This window comes from Pezoporus wallicus, unplaced genomic scaffold, assembly GCF_028554395.1.
Source record: "Pezoporus wallicus isolate ANWC-B61680 ecotype Strahan unplaced genomic scaffold, APGP_CSIRO_Pwel_v1 contig_9449, whole genome shotgun sequence".
In the NCBI taxonomy this organism is placed as follows: domain Eukaryota; kingdom Metazoa; phylum Chordata; class Aves; order Psittaciformes; family Psittacidae; genus Pezoporus; species Pezoporus wallicus.
In genome coordinates, this window is record NW_026641531.1 from 187,342 (window position 1) to 210,278 (window position 22,937).

General features: G+C 45.8%; 1 protein-coding gene across 2 annotated transcripts in view; it reads right to left on the bottom strand.

Annotated features, from left to right (window-relative positions):
* Positions 1-22,937, bottom strand: part of PSTPIP1 (proline-serine-threonine phosphatase interacting protein 1) — a 52,833-nt gene that overhangs the window by 21,056 nt on the left and 8,840 nt on the right. For both annotated transcript variants that reach the window (XM_057424144.1, XM_057424143.1), the window contains exons 2-3: positions 13,780-13,880; positions 10,331-10,405 (exon numbers count right to left, since the gene is read on the bottom strand). In XM_057424144.1, coding sequence (XP_057280127.1) covers positions 10,331-10,405; positions 13,780-13,880 — 176 coding nt within the window. The remainder of the gene's footprint in view (positions 1-10,330; positions 10,406-13,779; positions 13,881-22,937) is intronic.

A 22,937-nucleotide genomic window follows, 5' to 3' on the forward strand; every position in this document is an offset into this window, starting at 1 on the left:
AGCTTTGAAACCCTCCTGCTCCCGGGGATTTTCGGCATCCCAGAAGCACAGCATGAATAAACCATGCCGTGAAATCAGGCCTCGGTGCTGGGCTGTGAAGTACAGCGCGGAGAGGAGCAAAACGAGATGTTATGCTGCTCGTCCAGATGGACCTACATAAATAAGTGGTCCTACAACGTAGAGTTGCAGAAGGGCATGAAAGGGCAACAGATTGCTTGATGTCCTGGTCTTTTCACGATCCAGGGTCCATTTTAAGCAAGCACCAGAGATACCAGAGAGAAGTGGTGGGAAAGAGCCTGGTCTGTAAGAGCATTTTCAACTTAACCTCCTCTAGCTCCGAGCCTGCAGGCTGGCAGGGCATTTCTGTACACAGAAGCCAGGGCTGTGGTGTGAGCTGGAGGTTTCCCAGGTTAGAAAGCGTGCCTTCAAGCCCCAGAGTGTTCCCTCAAGGAAACAGGTCTGGGATCTCCGTGGAGCCCTGGTCTATGCCAGGTGGGCACCCAGGGAACAGCCTGTTAATGCAGCCTGGCTACTAGGAGAGCCCACAAGAGGATGCATATCACTTCCCAGCCATGTGCAGCTGCAGATGGGTAGGGAAATTCTGTATCTCCTGGGCCGTTTCAGGCGCCTTAAGAGACACATGAAGGATCCTAATTGCCCTGTGTTAATTTAGGCTGGACATCTGTTTCCTAATCAAAGCTTGCTCTCCCAGTAGCAGGGCTGCCTTGCCAGGCATAACTAAAATGCACAGGAGATGGGAAAGGCTGGACCTCTCCTCAGTGATATTGCTTTGCAGTCCACTGCCAAATCCACATTGGTATAGAAATATGAGGAGAAGACTTGCAGGCAGAGAAGATGAGTACTGAGCTAACTGCTTGATTCTTTCAGCTGTCAACTAGATTGGTTGAGGTGAATCTCCTGAGACAGGACAGGAAACGTGCTGGATCAAGTACTTTTCAGTATTGTCCTAGTAATACTCAAACATTTTGAAGGCTCATTTTAGAGGGGAAAAGAAACAAAACCGTGATATAAAATATTGATGGAAACAGAATTCTCACCACACAAAGGAAACAAGCTAAGCTAGTTAAAAGCTTGCAATTAAAAGGCAGGTTGAATACGAGCAGCAGAGAGAGCTTTTGCTCACCCCAAAGCTCTAATGGATTATTTTGAAAAAATACACATATTCAAGGAATAATAAATTGCTTTTTTTCAGTGTGGATTTTCCAATAGGAGGTGGAGAATATGCCAACTTCATGCCTGAAATGGGTAAATGGTGCCATTTAAAAAGCAGAGGACACCTGCAAACTGCACACCCTCTGTGCACGCTGTGTTGATCTCTTGTGCCCAAAGACTGCTTTTTTCCACTTGCTGCTGATGATTCAGGCTATACAGAGGCTGGCAGAATTGCCATGGTGCGTACTGAAACCAGCACTTTCTCAGTACGTATCAAGGACACAAGCAGCTCCCTGCTTTTCTGTTTTCCAGGCATCTGAGCTACCAGAGCAGCTCATGATCCATACATGAAGCTTTTCTCTTTTTTGCTGGCTCTCTGTAAGGACAAGTGTGTCTTCTGGTATAATAACACATCTGGCTCTGACCTGGAGAGAGACCAGTTTGCTCCCTGCATGGTCTCAAATGGTCTTTCCAGAAAGCTCTGGCCTTTTGCTCCTTGCACAGAAGATTTGTCCAGCCAGTTCGCTAGCTGCTGACTGGGACAAGCCACAGTCCATAAGTAGGTTGAAAAAGGCTTCAGCCATTTCCTTCCTTATTTCTGTAGTAATCTTCCATAATCATTGGCTCAGATCCCTCATCCTTACGGGGCTCAAGGGAGTACCAAATACATCATTGTGCCAAGTGGTGTGTGGGAGAGAAAAAATAAATCCAGTTTTGATCCATGGATCCATCAGGTATTCCCTTAGGATTTAGGGCTGCTGCAGCAGCACTACAGATTAGCTCCTTATTGCTTCTATGGGCTCTGATTAGATCAGTGAAATGCAGCATTCCAATGCTTTGGAGGGTTTAATGGAAGTAACTCATGTAGCTGACATCCAAGTGAGTTTTAATTGTGGTTGTGCTGGTTTGTATGTGCAGCATCTGTTATCCATTTCTCATGGGTGGGTCTGACTTTCTAATGGGATCGGTAAGGGCTTTATTCCGAAGCATCAGAGGTGAGGGTGTCTCACCTTCCTGCCCGAGTTCTGTCCTCCCTACCTGGAGCCCTCTGCAGATGCCTCCTTGCAAACAGGGTTGGGCACAAGTTTACTGTGGTGTTTGTTAAAGGACTCCCGCTTAGACATCTGAAGATTGGATTTATCACAATGAATTTCTGGCAGAAACAGGATTGACCCTGAATCCGGAGTAAAGGGAACCGATAGAACCTGTGCAACAGCAAGCAGCTCTGCAGCAACTTCGGGTGATCTTTGCCATCTAGTGGCTAAAGTACTCTCGTCGTCTTCGGGAGCACCCTCCCTGGCTGCTTGCCTTCTGGTTCTGTACTCTCCTGCTGCTCCGCTGAGCTGCATTGAGCTGCTCTTGTAAAAGCTGCACTTCCCAGTGCTCGTTTTTTCAGTTGGAGAAGGAGAAGGACAATAGCAGAGCTTTTAGAGGAACAGGGAAACCAAGGGGGGAAGCTCATTACAACAAAGCTCACCCATTGTTCAGCATTCTTGTTCTGTAGATTGCAAAATGCTTTCCAAAATGAACGTACCCAGATTTACCCAGCACCCCAAAGCTGGGAAGGCAACCCTGTGTCTCCAGGGCACTGACTGCTAGTCCCTGTGGCTCTCCTCTGACAGGATAAACGTTGCAGAATGCATCATTTGAGAGCTTGGCTTGATTTCTCTCCCAGCAGAACCAGTCCCGTGCTTCCCAGGCAGCAAATGCTTCCTGTATTTGAGTGCTTTGTTTGGCACTTGCCCACCATCACAGTCCAGGTATGAGGAGCAGTGCATCTGATCATAATCCTTTCTACTCGCGCACTGTGCAGAATTAGGTTGTACCTGGTTCAGGAGGAGGAAGTGATTGGAACAGCATGGGATGTGGACTTGCCCTGAAGACTTGTGGACTTCCAAGTGGACTTGTCCTGGCTGCTCTCTGTGTTTGCTTTCTCTTTGGTTTTGGGTCTGTTTTTTGCTAGAGATCTGGGTTGTTGCCGAACAGCAGGCCTATGTGACATGAGGACCACCAGGAAACGGACTGTAGGAAGGCCCTGGTACCTTCCCAGTCATCCAAAATTGAGTTTCATGGCACCAGAGGTGTACACAGCAGAGCTGTCTCGGTGGCAGTGCAGGTCACGGCTCACTCACCACCTACATGGTTGTACCACACCTTTTTGTTTTCAGCTTTAGCCTTGATGTTTTGGGCATTTTTATATATATACTTGCCTTTAGAGACTGGTTTGAGTAATTCAGAGACTCCCTTTACGTCTCTTACACAGGAAGGTAAAACAGGCCCTTCTAACCAGAAAACCACAGGTCTTTTTTAATTTTCTTTCTGTCTTTGCTTGGTGGAGTGTGAAATAACCTCACCTCCCTTTCTGGTGGGTTTCAGTTTGAGCAGCAATGTGGTCTACAATGTTCTGTTCTTATCGTAATTGTTAAAAACACTCTTTCTGAAATGGAGAGAATTCTCTGCCACATGAACTCTACAGACCACTTCCCAGCAGAGCTCTTCACCCTCTGTTTCCAATAACTTACATCCTGATAACATGGTTACAAAACCAACCCAGTGCCAGTCTCCTCTGAGGCCATGGTTAGCATCTCTCCTCCTGCCACACAGGGAAGAAAGACCCGATGTAGTTTAACCAACGTTTCTTTGTGTACAGCCCAGTGAGAGCAGCAAAGTGTGGGGACCCAAGGTTAGAAGCATCTGGTCTCAAATAATTTGCCCTTGGGACTCTGTCTGCATTGCAAAAAGGAAAAGAAGGGGGAGGTGGTGTCCTCTGTGAACCCAAGCCACTACCAGACACACAGCAGAGTGTTGCTAGAAGAATTGCATCTAACATTGCTTAGCAAGGATGTGGTGAAAACATCAAAGACTTAATTTAGCCAGGATGTTTTCTTCTGGCTCTCAGGGGAGCTATAAACAGAAAGGCAAAACCGCTCCGTGGTGCAACTGGAAAGATTTCTGCACAGGTCCCAGCTGTGGTGTGATGTTGAAGCCACCTGTAAGTGCACAAGAGGCATGAGCAGCACTCCTTCTTTCAGCGGGGCATCTCAGTTTCTGACTATCTATAAATTCATGCTAGCAAGACACTGGCCATCATGAGCAGTTATGAAAGTAGCAACCAGTGTGGAGGGTTGCTCTGGTGCTGCAGTGTGTCTGCACCGTGTTTTACCCCTGATGCTCAGGTATTTTCAGATAAGGGTCAGAAATGGAACAGCCCCAGACTGAATGGGAGATGTACCATCACTCCTAGGCCTGGTTACTGGGAGCATGGATGCATCACCCCAGACTTTGCTGGGGCAAAGGGATAAGCAGGATGAGATTTCCATGTACTTTCTCTTCCCTATAGATCTGTGCCCATAGACTACAGATCAGACCCCTTGTGACTCCAGAATGACCTCTGCTATTCAAATAAAGGATAAAACCATCCAAACATCTTTTGTGCCTTTAACATAAAAATAAACTTCCCCATATCTCTTGGAAAGAGAGCAGCACTGCTCAGAAGTGCGTATCCCCATCACTAGAGAGCTTACCTAGGCTGGGTGTGACAAGAACTGAGCAGGGCCTTAGCTCTTTCAAACTATGTGTTTCCATAGTCCTGAAAGTTCAAAGCACAAGTTTATATGCTCTGTGTGGGTTCAGAACGTTTGAGTGGAGAATAACTAATTATGGAATGATGTGACCTTCCCAAATGCCTTTTAGCTTCAGTTCACAAATGCCTGCTTTGTGTGAATAATACAGAGAGTTCTGTATATTAAGTGACAGTTGCCCTATATTTATACAGAGGAAGCAGCAATTGGCATTTCGTTACAGATGCCCTCACCTCACGCTCTCCGAAATATTCTATTTCAGGCACTGCAGAGAAGGGCAGAGTACACATAGGCTTAATGGAACAGCCCTATCCCAAGATCTGAAGGAGATGGCAGAGGAAAAGAGGGAAGAAGAACAGTAGGAAATCATATACATGAGAAGAGACAGGCAGAGCCAATGACAGAAATAGCTGTTGTCAGAATAGGCAGAATTTAACCAGCGACTGTTTACATCAGTTATTGTACGAAAGAACAGAGTTCCCAGAGGCTCTATTTCAACTGAAGCTGGGGATGTGTCTGAAAACTGGGCTCTGTTTTCATGTTGTGCTGCTGAAGAGGTGCCCAAAGCTACTGCATAGAAATTCCCAGTCACCTTGCAGCCGCAAAGGTGTTTCCTCTTAAAGGCATGAGGTGTGCTGAGAGCCATCTATAGTGTGTGGACATCAGTACTGTGTGCACTACCAGCAAACACTTGCAAACTTGATCTCAAATACCAAGTTTCTGTGCATCCCTTCCCATGTGAGCAACACAGTATGGAGAGTGCAAACCAACACTGCAGTTTGAACTTAGAACCATAGAACCACGGAATGGTTTGGCTTGGAAAGGACATTAAGATCATCCAGTTCCAACCCCCAGCCACAGGCAGGGCTGCCTCATATTAGACCAGGTTGATCCAAGCCTCATCCAACCTGGCCTTGGACACTGCCAGGGATGGGGCAGCCACAGCTTCTCTGGTCACCCTGTGCCAGCACCTCAGCACCCTCACAGGGAAGAATTTCTTCCTTATATCAAACCTGAACTTCCCCTCTTTAAGTTTGAACCCATCACCCCTTGTCCTATTGCTACAGTCCCTGATGAAGGGTCCCTCTCCAGCATCCTTGTAGCCCCCTTCAGTTTGTTTAGGAGATAGGACCTCACATGCTTGCCCTGTTATTCCACTCCTCTCCTGGGACCTAGTTTTTGGGAGAGCCTATTAGGCTGAAGGGCTTTTGGTCTGAGCCTCTGTGACCCTCTTGCAGTCTTGCATTTAGATTCAAGTTGTGTGCATCCTTCTGTACACTAGAATGAACTTGCCAAGACCTATAGCACTGCTCAGCGAGATCTGTGTCATGGCTTGGGAGGAGGATTTCTCTCCCTTCCCTATAGGAAGTAGTTTCTAGCAGCTGCAGTGCTCAAGGCAAGGGCAAGCAGCCTGAATTTCCTTGAATCAGTCAGGATTATTGAACGATTGTGCCCTGTGGCTGTTAGGCAGCACTTAAAGGGAACTTCTGTTTCTTGAGCTGAAAGCTGGGGTGTTTGTTTGCTATGCCCATGGTAACCAGCACCAGCTGCTTTCAGAAACCCTGTCCTTGGCTTTTCTGTTGTTTCAGTTTTAATTTTTAAATAAAAGATAAAGGTTTTCTACACCCGTAGGATCACCATGGCCATTTCCAATACTGGTTTAAAAAGGAGCAGTGAGGATCTCGCTGAAGTCAGCTTGCACATCCTGTAGCAGTGCTAAAAACTTGTCCCCTGCTAGTTCTCAGGTCAAAGTGTGATTCCTTGTATTTCTGGTGCTGAGGAGTCTGCAGATGGAGACACAACACTGTCCTCTTTTCCCAGGTCATGATGTTATGTCACTGCTGGCACTCAGTAGTGAAGTGTCCTAGAACAGTCTTGGCTTGTCTCTGCCAAGCACAAGCACCCCCAGAGGTCAGATCTCCAGCAGAGGAGCTGTAAGGATACTGAGGGAACAAGCACTAGACAGCATATAGGATGGAAACCTGATGGCTGCTGTCACCTAAATTTTCCTCAAAGCAATGGAGAGTGGCCCCACAGTTGCTGTTACATTTCAGCAAGCCTTCCCTACTATCTTGCTGTGAGGCAGCAGCATATTTCTTCATCTGTGTCTTTCAGTGAATCATAATGGGCAGTTGGATCTATTTATACCTTTAGCTGAGTTCAGCAGTTTGCTCCAGCTGAAGCAAAAGTCTGGGGGAGAAGGAAATCTTCTCTGTGATTCACTGGGGTAGAAGGGAATCATTTTTCTCTACGTATTTCAGTTTCCAAAGGTTTGAGATGGGAAGAACTGGGCAGCCATCAGGGACTGTGTTTCTGGAGCTGGAAAGAGCTGTTCACATTGGTACTGGGATGACATGAGCACATGAATGGGCTGCCCGTGACATGGAGCAGTGCCACCACATCCAGTTGGGCAGATCTGGTGTTGGCTGGGGCGCAGATGGGTTTGCCAAAAGGCCCCTGCATGGGGACTGCTGCTCAGTCCAGCTTCCCGACACCTCTCCCCTGCTCTGCCCTTCCATAGCGGCTACAGAGCATCACTTGGATGCTCCACCACTGGTGGAGTGATGGGAGGTTTCTGCAGCCAATTCATTCATTGCAGAAGTTGTGCTAAACAGAATTAATTGGCCTTGCAGTTGTTTCTCTTCAGGTTTTCTGGGTATTTTCTGATACTGGAAGTTTTTAGGTGGTTGTTGTGGATGGATTTTCAATGTTCTTTTTATTGACTTTTTGAAAGTGTATTGGGGACCTTCCTGCTATTGAGACCTACTGGGGTGTGAAATGATTTCCGAGGAGAAGTGACAGAAAACCTTAGTATCAGAAAAGTTTAAAAGATGACTGAAATTAAGACTACAGGATAAAAATTTTGCACTAGCAAGAAAATGAGTGATCTAAAATCAGTAGTTCCTGCTCCTCTGCAGCACAGAGCATGGAATCAGTAATTCCTGCCCTTTGCAATACAGAACATGGAATCAGTAATTCCTGCCCTTTGCAATACAGAACATGGAATCAGTAATTCCTGCCCTTTGCAATACAGAACATGGAATCAGTAATTCCTGCCCTCTGTAGCACGGAGCATGGAATCAGTAATTCCTGCCCTCTGCAATACAGAACATGGAATCAGTAATTCCTGCCCTCTGCAATACAGAACATGGAATCAGTAATTCCTGCCCTTTGCAATACAGAACATGGAATCAGTAATTCCTGCCCCTGCCCTGCCCTTGCAATACAGAACATGGAATCAGTAATTGCCCTCTGCAATACAGAACATGGAATCAGTAATTCCTGCCCTCTGCAATACAGAACATGGAATCAGTAATTCCTGCCCTTTGCAATACAGAACATGGAATCAGTAATTCCTGCCCTTTGCAATACAGAACATGGAATCAGTAATTCCTGCCCTCTGTAGCACGGAGCATGGAATCAGTAATTCCTGCCCTCTGCAATACAGAGTATGGCTGTGAAATGTTCTGCTAAAAATGTTGTCAAATGTCAAATGCAATTGTCCAATGCAAGTTTTAGGTATAAACACATGCACACACCTTCACTAGACTTTATTTGCTCTCAAAAGCTGCATTTCAATATGTGTACAGTCCCGTTCAGCCTCTCAGTCACTTATAATACTATTAGGACTCATTGTGCCAATAGGGAGTCCTTTAAAGAGGAAGCACTTGGAATAATGCACGGGGATATTTGTAGCATAGTTCTTTCAAGCTTTTCTTATTATAGGTATTGCAGAGATTCCCTCCCACTGGTCTCCCTGAAGGACTGTCCTTGGGAGCAGACCTGCTGCCAGCAATCAATGCCACACAAACAAACACAAGCTTCACACCGTATCACAAATCTTAAGGCATTAAACCCAAATACTTCCCTTTGTGAGTTGTTCCAGCCTTTGGATAGACCCTGGTTCTCTCTGATTTTAAAGTGCCCTTCACTGCCCATCTGTATAACCCCTTAAACACCCAGAGAATGCCGAATGGCAGAAAGCAAAGTGTCCCCTCTCTGCTTCAGCACAGAGACAGAGAGACATCAGCACAAAGCTGGTCACTACCAGCTCTGAAGCATGCTTTGTTGGGATATTCAGCCTTCTCTCTCTATGTCAAGCTATAAAATTGCGGGATCAAAGTAGAGCTGGGCCTGAGTCCAGACTTCCCACAACTTGAGGGGGAGCTTGGATCCATATCCCAACTCTGGGGCTTGGCTCTGCCTCTAAATCAAGCTCTTATAATCTCTTAGGAAGAGTCAGAGCCATGAATTACCCACTAAGTCACAGAAGGGCAGCCAGAGCTGGCTGTTTCTGCACACGTTTGCTCTGCCTGCCTTGTGTTGCCAGTAAAGAAATCGAGGTAGATCCTTTGGTTAATCCTGGAAATCTTTGCCTTTACTTTGGAAGAAGCTGTGCATCATTCATCTGCTATTTTAACTTCAAAACAGTTTTCTTCTCCTTCCTTTCCTCTGATCAGGTCAGTGAATCGAGACACCAGGCAAGGTAGAAGCCATCTCCAGCAGCCTTAGCAAGGAGCCTTGCTATACCTTACTGCATCATTCAGAAGCAAGGGAGAGGCAGGGGGCACTGGGGGAGGAGAGGCTTGCATGTTCTCTATAGTCACCCTCAGTGCTCCCTGCACTACCAGGCGCTTGGATAACACAAGTTTCCCTGTTAGCCTGGATGTGCCACCACCAAATGGATAGCAAGTGCTACGGGGATTGCCTTGCACTTCCATGCCGTGGTGGTGCAGGGGTTTGAGGTCAAGCTTTCCCATAAGCTCTGAGCAGGAAACGGAGAGTGGTGAATTAATGTGAAAAGGAGACTGCAATTAAGAAATGAGATACAGGATGGATGAGGATAGTGGGCCCCAGGGATCAATACAGCTGTTCTGTGTTTGATTGAGGTCTTCTCTTTCAGACTTGTCTTCTGTGACCCCAGATCTTCATCCTCTGCCACCTTATTACTGTATTATTACTTGTTGCAATAATGACAGAATGTCTCATTATTGCTGCTACCATCAATAATAGCAGCAGTTTATCAGCAGTGTTTATTAAGTTAAATTCCATGCCAACATATATCTTCCCCTCACAACACAATTTATATGTGATCTCAGATAGTAGTGGTAGAAGACAGAGAAAAATCTATGTCATTTTAGCGTATTCAGTAGTTCATTGATTTGTTTCAAATTAAGTCCCTTCAAAGAGGTTTAAAGTTTGTGTTCCTAAATTGAGCCTTTTTCCTGCTGCAGGAAACTTTACACTTTGCATTTTTTCTGTCACAGTTTCTTCATCTCCACCAGCTTCCCAGAATTGCCAAGCCACCATCCTAAACAATTCGCAACCTTTTCCGTTCCATTTTCCCCCATTGCTTAGTTTGGTTTTGGAAGCATTTTTAGGAATCCTGAAATGAAAAATTTCCCAGTGAAGACCTACTGGGAATTCCCAAATAGGACTACGGTGTTTCCCCCTTTCTTCCTGTACGCTGCTCACTATAGTGAGCAGCTTATGGCCCTATTCATAGGCAAAACACAGGAGTCTGATATTGTTTCCAAAATGCTTTTGTTTGCACTAATAAGGACAGAATTGCTTACTTGATTTCCGTTTGTCCTCCTGCTTTTCGGGCGATTTGAATCAGCTCTTTCCCATATCTCTCTTCTGCTTGTGCTCTGTTAAGAGAAAAACTTCACTCAGTTTCTCTTAGTGGTACCAGGATCGCATTCACGTAAACCTTGTAATTGCATCTGAGGTACAGAACATGAGAAATACAGTTTCTTTACTTTCTCTATCTCAGTTCTCATGCTGTGATTTACCTCTCAAATATTTGGAGAGCTATTTCTAGAAGAAATGAGGGAAAAGGAAGCCCATCGCCATGGCTTTGATTACTGTGGAGTCCTATGGACAACTCTGTCCCCAAAACGTTGGTTTTCATTAGAAGAAGGGGTACAGAAGTGTAGCGAAGATGCTCTTTTGCAACAGAAGCCAAAAAGAAGAGAGCTGACTTGACCCATCAAAAAGAAGGCTGGGAGGGGAGGGGAGAGAAGCTTCTGAAGGACACGTTTGAGAGGTTGTGAATAAATGAGAGCAGGCAGTAGCAGTAGAAACATGAAGTGCAGCTTGAAAGAGCTGCGGTGGAGGCAGAGGGGGAAGGTGAGGCTGTGATAGTTTTGCGGAGGGCACAATACGATGCGATGTCTCACCTAATGGGGAACCGGAACTGGTGACTCGGGGAAGTGGTTCGTTTCTATGGGTAATAAAGAAATACGAGTACTGCTTTGCTGTTTCCCATTCCCCCAGCTCTGGAAGAGATTTCTGTTCTCTGTTATTGCTTTTCTCCTGAGTGCAAGACCGGGGGGGAGTAAGTTTTCAGTCCTTGAGTAGCTGCTAAAATCTATTGAATAGATAATGAACTGATAGCCTGGTGCTAGGATTTGGGGGGGAAGGGGGTGTTTGGGGTAATTCCACTTCTCAAAAGCGGTTTCAAAGCATTTCAAACAGTTTTGAGTCTGAGACTTGGCATCTTAGAGAAACGCGCTCTTTGTTCAGAGAAGGCATTTCCATGTGGGTGCGAGGCCATGCAACCCCGCTGGCTTGTTCTTCCACCCATCCTCCCGCTCGGCCACGCTGTGCTTTATTATTGCTATTTGGTGATTTCCAGTGGTGGGGGCAGGTTTCACAGTGTTCAGCACGGCAGCTGTAGGACACATCTCTGTTTGGGAACACACGAGCATGCATTCGACTGTTCCTCTGCGCCTGATGGCTGGGAGCACCTTGTGGCTCTGGTGCAATTTCACTGGTTTGCAACCATCTTCCATGGTTGTAACCAATTTCCTGACCTGTGGCAAGCTCCTCCTGGGGACTTCCCCCAGTCCCAGGTATCTGTCAGGCTGACAGAGTAGCAGTGTTGGTCATACAGCAGCCTACGGTCACTATAGCCTGGAGCAGAGGCTGCTCTTGGCCTCTGTCTGTGGCTCCCATGCATCTAATACTGCATGTGCAGTGAGTTAATTGCTGTCATCCTGTGCTAGAAATGGCTGAGTTGTAGTGGGCTGTTCCTATGTCACTGCTTTGGGATTCCTCCTAGAAGAACAGGGTGCAAAGTATAGTGACAGGCCACATTGAAGTACTACTTTATTTTCACATTAGATGGATGGAGTTTCATTGAGATGGAAATATACCTCAGAGACACAATGCTGCAGAAGTAAAATAGGTTAATTTTCTTCTGATTTTTATAACAAGAAACACAAGTGGCAGAGCCTTTGCTTAATGCCAGTGGATGTACAGCAATTAGAACAACCCCAGCGCTACGGTCCCACTTGGCTTGCTTCATACACACAGGCTTGCTTGCTATATGACAGGGAAAAAACCTGGCCAGCTCTTAAGTCAGTCCCAGCTCCTGCAAAACCCTTGGATCATCTCTTCCTGAAAGCTCAGGCATGGGACTAGACTAACCCAGGGTCAGAGGAGTTTGACAGGGGGCTGGCACCATCACTTCACATCTTGGTGCTGCCTTTCCTAATTCCAGTACTCTTGCACACAGCTTCTAGGTTTCCCTGTCCCATGAATGACATGACAACAACCTGAAGCAAACATCCTGCAGGGATAAACTGGGGCGACACCTTCTTTCTGCAAGTCAGTGAAGTCAGTGCCCACTATCTTTTCTCCTTTTCCTCCTCCCCCAGCATGCACGTACATGTCTGCCCACTCACTGAAATGTTTTGTGGGTGTGCAAAAGTTCATGGAAACAGTCGTTCTTGTGGCTTTCAGATCTGCAAGATGACCATACATGTATTTTTCTTTGTGGGAAGTCTTTTGTGCCTCCGCCACAAGCCAGGAAGAACCTTATCCTGTAACTTGCAGAAACCTCTAGAGTGTTGTGTTAAAAAGCACAGGTGTATGTGGCATCAGAAGCGTGCTGCCATGCAGAGCCTTCCTGAAGCCTGTGATAAGTTCTGATCTTGGTAAGTTAGGAGTCGCAAAGGAGCTGTTTTAAACAGCTGAAGCTAAGTGGCCATTGGTCTTCAGGGCTTGTGACGCAAAACAGGCTTCCAGTGGTGGTCAAGAAAAGCAATTCAACTAGGTTCAGATTTTGATGGGAGACTCTTCACACCCTGTGAGATAGTCAACTTTCAGTCTGACAGTCAGGTCCCCTCCAAAGTCCCTGTGTTTGAAAAGCAGCCTTCAGAAAACCAGCCTACAACCAGATGGGGACAGCCTGGGAAGAAAAAGCAGGCTGTGACCGAGGAAGGCTGAGCAGTATTCACAAGGAGACAGTTCTGAAATGGGCTGCTCTAGGACTACCTGCTGAATCCATAATCTGTATGGAGGAAGACCTTCCTCCGGGTCACGCATGAGCATGTATGTGCCTCATGCTACACGTTGGAGCTGTTAAACCCAGCCACTTAAACCAGAACCACGTTTCGGGTGTATTTTTCCAAGTAAGAAGTACAAAACTGAATGGCAAAGGAGCCAGAGCAGCTGTGTAACATGTGTTTTCTCACCCACAAAAGTGTCAGCAGCCTACAGCAGCTGTTGAGAGGCACCCAAGCAGCATGTAAAGGACGGACATAAAGTACGAGGTTGTTACTCAAAGTCTGGTAGTGTTGGTGAGCGATGCAGGCTATCTTGGGAAAGGCTTCTGTTATATAGGTTTGTGTTAGAAAAACGGGCCGTTGTTGGTAGCTCCAGAAAACTGAAACAGTGCCCGTGGCAACAGTGAGTTCAAAGAGAAAGGAAAATGTGCAAGTGATTTGCTCCCTGCAAAAGGGGAAACTCAGTAGTGTTACTTGGGGACGTGTGTGCTGCTGTGTGATTCAGGACTGATAAGACCTGGCTCATGAAGGAGCTCTGGGCTTCTTGCTTTTTCAACCTTCTGGTTTTCCTGTTTGCTGTCTATATCACAAGGCTCGGACTCAAATCACTCAGGTTTTCCTGTGTAAACTGGTATCATTACCAAGTTCAGAACCAGCCTGCTGTTCCTTTCCAGATGCCAAACAGGACAGAAACCAGAGGCTGTTCAGACCTCTCAGTCTGATTCTCTTACCTCTGCTTGAGCAAATCCTCCACATCTTTGCACATCTTCCTCCCATCCAACAGCCGCTGTACAAGCACCTCGTAGCCAGTGTGGAGGGTGAACTCCTTGCACTAAAGACAGAAAGATAAAGAGTTGAGCTCATTTGTGCACTAAGTTTGCCAGACACCAGACACCTACTGTCAGTCGTATGGAACGAACTGGGAAAACCCAATGGATTTAGATTTGCCCAGAGCAGTGGTCACTGGGACAGGGCTAAGGGCACAGGCAGGGGTGAGGTTCCTGCAAAGTGAAAATCTGTAAAAGTTTTTATTAAACCAAGTTTGGGTTTTAATACTGAGAAAGTGAAGTGGGCTGCACATTTTGCTGTGTGGAAAGCAGCTCTTGCTGTCTTTTTGGGGAAGTCACGGTTAGCTTTGGGTGTGTGTTCTTTGCAGAGCAGAGATATATTCACAGCTCTGAAGGACAACAGCTCCTCTTATCATATGTTCTCTGAAACAAATGGTCAGAGTCAGCTCAGTGGCACAGGACTCTCAATAAGACAGTGACCTGCTGTGGAGGTGCAAGAGGAGAACAGAAGGATGGACACTGATCCACAGGGCAGTGGCACAGCCACCCTGTTACTGGTGGGGTTTTTAATGGGAAGATGCGAGAAAGTAGGCATGTGGAGAGCTTAGGAACGTGGATGTGGGATCTGCAGGAAATTGGAAGTGTGTATTTCTGAGATGCTTGCTCATGAGTGCTGCTTCCCTTGCTTTGGCATTCACCACCCCATCTCCTGTGCAACACATGGGATTTGCTTGTGCTTTTGGGTCCTTTTGCAGCCTGTCCTGTCCTGTGACCCCACATGGCAACTGGAGCCAGCCAAGGTGATCCGTGGTTTCCAGCCACACCAGACAGGCAACGTTACAGGGCTGGGAGGTGTTTGCTGCCCCAAAGCCAAGGCTCTTATCTCTTTCCAGGGCCCCGTTCCTCTGCGTGCTGTAGGACTGCAGTCCCTCCCCATCACACTAGTCCATGCGTCAGGCTTGTCCCTGTCCATGTGATCTATCAGAGCACACCCCAGTGCATCTCAGACAAAAACATCCGAGTAATGAGAAGAAAACCAATTAGTCTTGTACTTCCTTTGTCATTTTCCCAACTTCCAGATTGCACTGCAGCAATGGTAAATCAGAGCCACAGCACAGCCAGTGCTGCTGAGGAAATAGTGGGAACCCACCCAGAAAGGGAAGGGAGGAAAGTTGCGACATGTTCCGAGTGTGGCACTGGGAGAGGATTTCTGTGTTCTGCTCCTGGTCCTCCCACTGACTCACAACAGGATTAGGACAAGCCATTTTTACTTTGAGAGCCCCAGCTAACCAGTACATAGTGATGATGTTACTGAAAACGTAGTGAGGAATGTTATCTGGGCTTTATGTTAGAGCATTATGGTAAAATCATGGACTGTGTAACCATAAAGAGAATGAGTATGTTACTTCCCTCAAGCAGTTTATGTACAATATAAGTGCCTATATATGAACTGAACACAGTTTATACATCCATCCACTGTCCCCATAGCAGTTAGCATTTAATAAATGCACTAGTTTATTGCTTCCCACCATGACTGTGAAGAAAAGAGCTGTTAGAGTTTTGGGACTTGGGACGAATCCTCTGTCAAGCAGAGGTTGGACACTTCTGCTTGTGGCTTTGCTTCCTTATTGCTGGGACTAAGAGGAATAGGGCAAGCTCTGGGGATGAATGGCAGTGGCTGATGGCAGCCTTGGTGCTGCTCACCCAGGCCCTAGGGCTTCTGTGAAGATTTGCAGCCCTGGGCTGCTTCAAGAGCCAGGATCAATTTCTGCAGAACATCTTTGCAAACCTGCAGGTTGTAGTAACATTTCCAGTGCTACTGTTCTTGAAAGCAGTAATTCCTGCTTCCCTAATGGACACTCTTATCACAAGCAGGGGGGGAAAGGAAAGACAGTGGGATAATGGTCCACAAGAGACAGAGACAAATGCCTCTACCAGCAAAGTGTCTGTGCTGCAGACAAGATAATAATGTAGATAAAAGTATACAGAAACAGTGCAATGGATCCACTGTTACCACTGTTGCCACTGCAAGAAAATAATAGGATGACATATGCTCATCTGATGCATATGATCACCCCTTAAGAAACAGGATCTCAAAACCAAACCATCAGTTTTCCTAATGTTTCCAAGGGCAGGTTACACACACATCCCAGGGAGGGATCCTGCTATGAAATAAAGGAGAAGAAGCAAGGATTTGCCATCCATAGAGCAAAGCAGGAAAGGTTCTTGGTAATATCCTGGCAGTGAGCATGTCAGTTCCCCCCTCTCCCTTTTTCTTTCTTTAAGGGTATCCCAATGGAAGGAGGCATTGCTGCTGTAAAACACCCTCACACATTGCTTCCTCTGCCTGGCAGAAACCACTCAGGTCACATTCTCCACAACCATCTCACAGCCCAAACATTTGGGTGGTGTATTTCCAGATTCAATTCACTACATCCCATAGCTGTGTACACAGCTTCCTTGTCCCAGAAATGCTTCCCAGAGGTAAGTGAAATATCATACGGGTCTGTGTGACTCCAGCAGTCAGGCACGCTGCCACGAGCAGCATCCGAGAGTATGAGCACACTGTAAAGTTACTCTGCCATTTCTGTTCAACATCCCTCTATGTTTAGTAGATGCTAAAACTCACTTGAAGCACATCTGAGTTAAAGGATCCTTTGTAAGCTATGCTGCCCTGCAGTCTTCTTGGAGCTCTGTGAACAGGCTTGCCTCCAGGACATGCACCGGCACTAGTGCCAAGGGAACAGGTTACTGCTGCTCCCCACTGCCCACAACAGATTCTCTGCTCCATATTTTTGCCTTCCTACTGCCTTACTTCAATGAATTTAGAAATGAAAAAGCCAGATTTTACTTATGATAACTATAGGAATATTTTGGTCCTTTAATGCACACAGAAAGATACTTGTTTGAATGTGAAATCTGTAATAGCACTTGCTCATTCCTAGATCGCAGGCTTTCTACCAAGCAGGGGATGGGAGTAGTGTTCTCACTGTTCATTCTGTGCCCTTGTGTGCACATACGTATGCCAACTGCAAACAGGCAGTTCCTTACTCAACAGTTTTTCTTTGCCTGTTGCCTGCTAACATGAGTAAGACTTGAACTTGTTAAAAATGGAGCCACTGCAGCCGCATCTAAAGGAGAGCTGAAATCTCCTCTTACGGAGACATCAATCCCTGCTTGTGAGATTCATCTGGGTTTTGTCTCTATGGCTGATCCCTGTAAAGGGATTTGGCTCTAGACAGATCTTAAAAGGACTTTGTACTCATTTACTCTTTCTTTGGTTTGGGGGGATCCATCTCAAATTTGCTTTATTGTCCTCACCCTGTTTTCCTGAAGACTATATAAGCCCTATCTCAGAAACCACAGCATCTGCACCCTAAATCAGGACTGCCTCAGCCTCCCAAGCAGCAGATCTGCCTGTGGTCTAACTAGCATGTGCAACTGGCTCCTCGCAGGGTACAGCAAGGAGGGAGAGGAAACACAGACAGTTGACAGCCCCAGGATTAGATAAGTTTAAGCTGCCATGGTCACTCACCCTGCAACATTGCTGCTTAATTCCCAACCACAGTGCAGCCATAAATCACTGAGGCTTCAGTTTACTTACATAAATATTTCCCTTCTATTGCAACAGCTTTTTTTGTTCTTTTTCCATGTGTTGTACATCTACATCCTCTTTCAACCTCTCCTTGAATCCAAAATAACCTCCTTTGCCCTTTCCTGTGATACTGGTTCTTCATTCCATCGATTCCCTTGTGTTCTTATAGTACCTGTTCAAGGCTGAATAAGTCCCTGCTGGACAAGGATGATAACCTATTCCAGAGAAGGCTAACTGATGCTTCATACCATGGCATTAATGTCTGCTGCCTAAAAAATACTTCTGGTCCATCAGAGGATTGTATTTGCCTTCTTCCACTATCAAATCATACCTAATTGAGCTATGATCTATCGATGTACCACAATTTTCTCCTCTCCTGCAATTTTACTTGCTGAGGTCCCACAAGGTATTGGACCTTTTTGCTACTGATTCTTACTCTCACTTCATACTTTGAAACTTGCATTTTATCTGCTTTCTGTTACCCCAGGCTTGAAGGTTATCAGCAACCTCCTGTACAATATTTCATCCTACCTATTTGTTTCAACAGCAGCTATTTCCAGCCCATTCTTTCTGTCTTATGCCAGTATCTCCAATGAATATACTGAATGAAATTAACCCTGAGACCACCTCTCGAGATCCCTTCCTCCAGCTCAGGCATTTCCATTCCAGCACAAGCCACCAGCGTCTCATCCAGAATAGTGTCTGTTCTGCTGTGTCTGTTCAGTCCTGTTTTGTTATTCTTCTCTAGTTTCTTAAGGATTTCCTGTATAGCACCATAACAGACACATATTTTCTTTGTCAGGACAATCAAGACAGCAAGATTGTATCACATTGAACAACTGTCTACCCTTGCTAAGCTGTCTTGCCTTTATTCTATTTTCCATTTACCATAGGCTGTTAAAACTGCCTTCTTGGACACCTCTCAGCTGGGACGTCATGGTGATTGGAACTAATGAGTAGTAAAAGAACTATTTTTTTATTAGAAATTAGAAAAATGCTTTAGTTAGGTAATAAATACATTCATTAAATGTGTAAACATCATTTGCTTACAGCAAAAACAAGGTAGCTGCTTGGAAGGAGGTGATTTGAATCACCACCACTCATTCGTTTCATTGCCAAGAAAGTGATTCCGCTTAGTCAAAGCGTGTGCGGTTGTGAAAGAGGATTTACTCATTGTTATTTGAATAAAAAAGATTAGTTCATCTGCATTGTCCAGCAGACCCATAATCACTTGTAAGCAAGCGCTTGACAAAGGGATTTCAGTGTTACAGGCAGATTTGTATTGTCCTGAGATTCTTCCATGGGTAAAATCACGGCTAATGCAGAGGCAGCATCTCTTCTCCTCCTCTCATCTATGAAGGTTGCTTCCCTTGAGTGCAATGAGCAACGCTGTTCCCCCAGAGATGAAGGAATGTGAAAGGGAATATATGACTGAAACCCACAGATGTTATGCTCTAGTTTAGCCAGAATAGCTTTTCCTTGAACACTTGAAAGGAGACATGGAAGACTGCAAGCAGAGGTGTTGACAGTAAGCACACTGGGATACGCTTTCTTTCCATTTCTTTCTTCCTCTGGGGCTTAACACTGCTGCTCCCTCACAGTAGTGCTTTTCTGCAGAGATAGGTGCCTTGGGACTGTGTCATCCCATCTGGCAGAAGTCTCTCCATAGGCAATCGCGCAGGTAAACATCAGAAGTTAATTGTGGGAGAGATCATTCACTGCAGCCATGAGGGAGAGGCTCTGAGGAGTCTGGTTTCCAAGGCTGCAAGCGGGAAGGCCGATGGTGTCAGTTCCCTGCCCAGAGGGTAGAAAGTTCAGTATTCAGATAGCTGGGAGGTGACAGTTTCTTCTTACCTCCTGGTGGCACGAAGCTGAGTAACCTTGTGCCAAGCCTTGTGTCTTTAGCTGAGAATCAGCCTTACAGCACATCGCTCCTCTGAGCCTTGTGCTGCGGGTGCTCAGAGAGCACTGCAAGGCTTTTTGAAGAGCAAACATCTATGGTTTGAAGTCACGAGGGTACTGCTGCAGTAATATCAAGTATGAAAGACTAAAATGCTTTACTGGTTGCTGAGGCATGGTTTTGGTAAACAGCTATTACAGTGGACTGAACTGAGGGAAAATATCCAGGCTTCTGTGTTGTGGAGCATATGCTAAACCATACATCCTTACGTGTCCAACTGCTAATGTTCAGAAAGTGACATGAATTGTTCAAGTCATGGTTGTGCTGTAGGAACCGTGAGCTCTTCTGCTGTGGCTGGTTTTCTTGGAGCATTTCTGACACCATCCTGGGACCCAGAACCCTTTTTAGAGGTGTTTCCATACCACAGTTCGTACCTTTGCCTGCTCCTGCAGGATAAGCTGGCTTGTCAGCACCTTAGCATCTCCCCCAGGGAATTGCTTTGCACCTGAAGCCGTAGGTCCTGTTTGGTAAGTGCCACTGCAGCTCCACCTCAGCTTCTGCATTGCTCAGGGGAGCTGCAGTCAGCAAAATAGGTTCTCTTTCTGAGGACCTCCAGCTGCAAAGCCTGCTCCCTTGCTCTTTGCAGGAAACTAGGTCCTCAGTGGTACACAGGGAGAGTAACCCCAGCATGCAGCATGGCAGTATCACCACCCTGATGCAGAAATAGGGCTGGGAAAGAAATAACTATGCAGCAGACACTGGGTGTTGTTTGGTGTGGCAGGATGGTGCTGAGCTCCCATGGTGGTACAGATAGTATCAAAATCTGCATGTTGACTGGTTTGCACATCTAAGGAGGGCCTGACTGCAAGTGGTAGTGGTACGAGCACCAGCAGTTACAGCACAGCTACCGTGTGAGCCTGGTGAGCCTTCATTCAGGAGCTAGTTGAAATGTGTTATCTGCAAATATTCAAAAATATTCCAAAAGCATTCTCTCAAGTCTGAAAATATTGGGCTCTGAAAGTGCATTCCTTGTCTTTGTTCTTAATGGTATTTGCCCAAGGCTTTTATCAGGAGTATTATCACGATGGGGTTTGGACTGAAAATGATAGATGTTGTGAACTCACCTACATAAAGTCTTCAGAGAGATCTTCAATAGAAAAAGAAAATGAAACCAAATCCGTTAGGGATATCAGTGTAATTTTTGGAAAATCAAGCTTCTTTTGCACACAGCTCTCCTGTGTAGTGATGGGAAACTCCTGACAATTTTGGTAAAACAAAAGCTCCAGATTCCTTTTTCCAGGCTCAGACATTAACAAAGTACTGGTGTGAGGAGGAGGTTTAGAGAGAACAGGGGACAGTGAGTTTTGAACAAGCTTCATTCTGCCAACACCTTTTTCAGCTGTCAGAAAGAAACCCTTTTTATCCACAACTGCATCACTCCTGATATCTCAGTCCTGGATTGAAAGCAAGTTCTACCGACTGGGTTACATCAATGAACTGTATCACTGCACCATACCACTGTGTACTGGCACTGCTTAAAAAGAGTGTTTCTAGATGCTGATCTCTTGATCTGCTCGTCTCCTTGTCAAGAGCTCTGTCAAGGGCTTAGTATTTACTGGTGAGCAGCAAACAGATCTAATAGCCAGCAGTCAAACATGATTTATAATCTCCAAGTACATTGGACTAGGCTGGATGTTTGCTAGCACGTCCTGGGGTTTCACTGTAATTGAATGACTTTATGGTGTTTGGGTTTTTTTTCCCAGGATACTTTAAATTTTCCCAGTATCTCTAGGAATATATTCACAGGATACCAAGAGTTTGTAGGGAGTTTATTGCTCTTTTTCTGCCGCACTCAGGCTATCCTGAAATAAACAGCAAAACAAAATGGGGTAGCAGCCACGGATTTGTGTATCTGCAGTGTTGCAGCAGAAACCTCTAACCAAAACAGTCTCCTGTGCTTGGGGTGAGATGAGTCCTTTTGATGTGATAACAAAGTGGTTAAGGAATTCAGAAGTGTATGTCCATGTTGCATTCAGCTGTACCATGTGAGAGCTCTTTCTCTTACTGGCCAGAATGGGTTGGGATGTACAGAAATGCCGTGACTGCTCCTGCTTCCCAGCACTGAGCTGACAACAGAATTTATACAAGAGTGATTTTTCCACATAAGCAGAGAAAAGCAGGGACAGGCAGGTGGGCTGGGAGTGGCTGTAAATTCACTCTTTGCACACTGGAAACGTGGATGGTTGCTAAGGATGTAAATGGCTCTCTTGGGACTTGTGATAAATTTGGGAGGTGAGTCGGGCATTTTCAGTGTGAGGCTTAGTTTGCAGTTTCACTGTGATGCAGTACTTTCCATTGGGAGTCAGCAGGATTTACTGCCAGCCACAGCACAGATGTGAACCTTGCATGGAACCTTCAATAACCATTTGCACATGTAGCATCCCAATGGCTGAGCTGCTAGATTGCCGCCTTGTGCTTCCCCCTGTAATGAGGCAGGCTAGAGAACTTCAAATGAAGGCAGAGATTCTCATCAGGCTTCAGTTCTCCAGCAGCTGGGATATTCAGAAACAAAACTGCAAGTGAGATTTCACAAACTCCATGGTAGCATTGCAGAACTGGTGGCTTTGAGCAAACCCAGCAGCTTCCCAGTGGTGGTTTGCCCCCTATGATATTTCGGGTTTTCTCTAAGAAGGAAATGGTTGTTTCGGAGTTCTGCTGACAAGTTGAATTTGCTCCTCAGCTTCCTGAGCCTTCACCCTTATAGTCACAGCATGATGTTTGGCTCTCTTCAGTTTTAATCGCCCTGTGATTTGCATATAGCTACAAAGGGATTGCTGCACAAAAGCCACCCTAACTTCTGCAGGTGGTTTGTTGGCTGGCAGACTAATGGCACACAGGGAACAGACTTGGAAAGTCTCGATTCCAGTCTAATAAAAGCACTCTGCTTGTGCTTATTACCTCCATTTTAGTTTCCCCTCCAATAATTTGGTTAAATAACATTCTTGGAATGCACAATGCTTCCTAGGGAAGAAAAGCTGGAGTGTAATTTTTGGTCTCTTTGTAAAGAGTGCAAGCATTCTGTTTTTCTTTGCAGAGCACTGTTTTTACATATCACAAAACCCAAGCTCTAGCCAGAGGACTGAAGGATGTGACAGTGATCTTTGAACTTTCAGCTTCTTCCAGACATTACATGGAAGCAGCTTTACCTTTCAGAAGGCAGAAGCAGAGCTTTGTAGGCATGCCACAGGATCACCTCCTTTTCACTGCCCATCTGCCTGTCTTTCATAATGTCTCAATTCAGGAACCTTCCACAAAGGTCACAAGCAAGGTCAGGAAATGGAAACCTCATGCTGCCTTTATCACAAGAGCACCTCTTTCATACTGAATAGAAGAGCAGCATCTGTCATTTACTGTTTTATTCCAAGTGCCTTGAATTGTAAAGCAGCCAGGGAAAACAAGGCACCTTCCCTTGAATTGCACATTCTTCCAGGTTGAGATCATGCTTTTATTTGCCCATTTCCACTAGTTTTCACTAACTTCAGCCTTGGCCTGAAGTTCCTGCAGGTAGGGGTCTCAGGATGTGCCTGACCACCTTTGGGACATGGC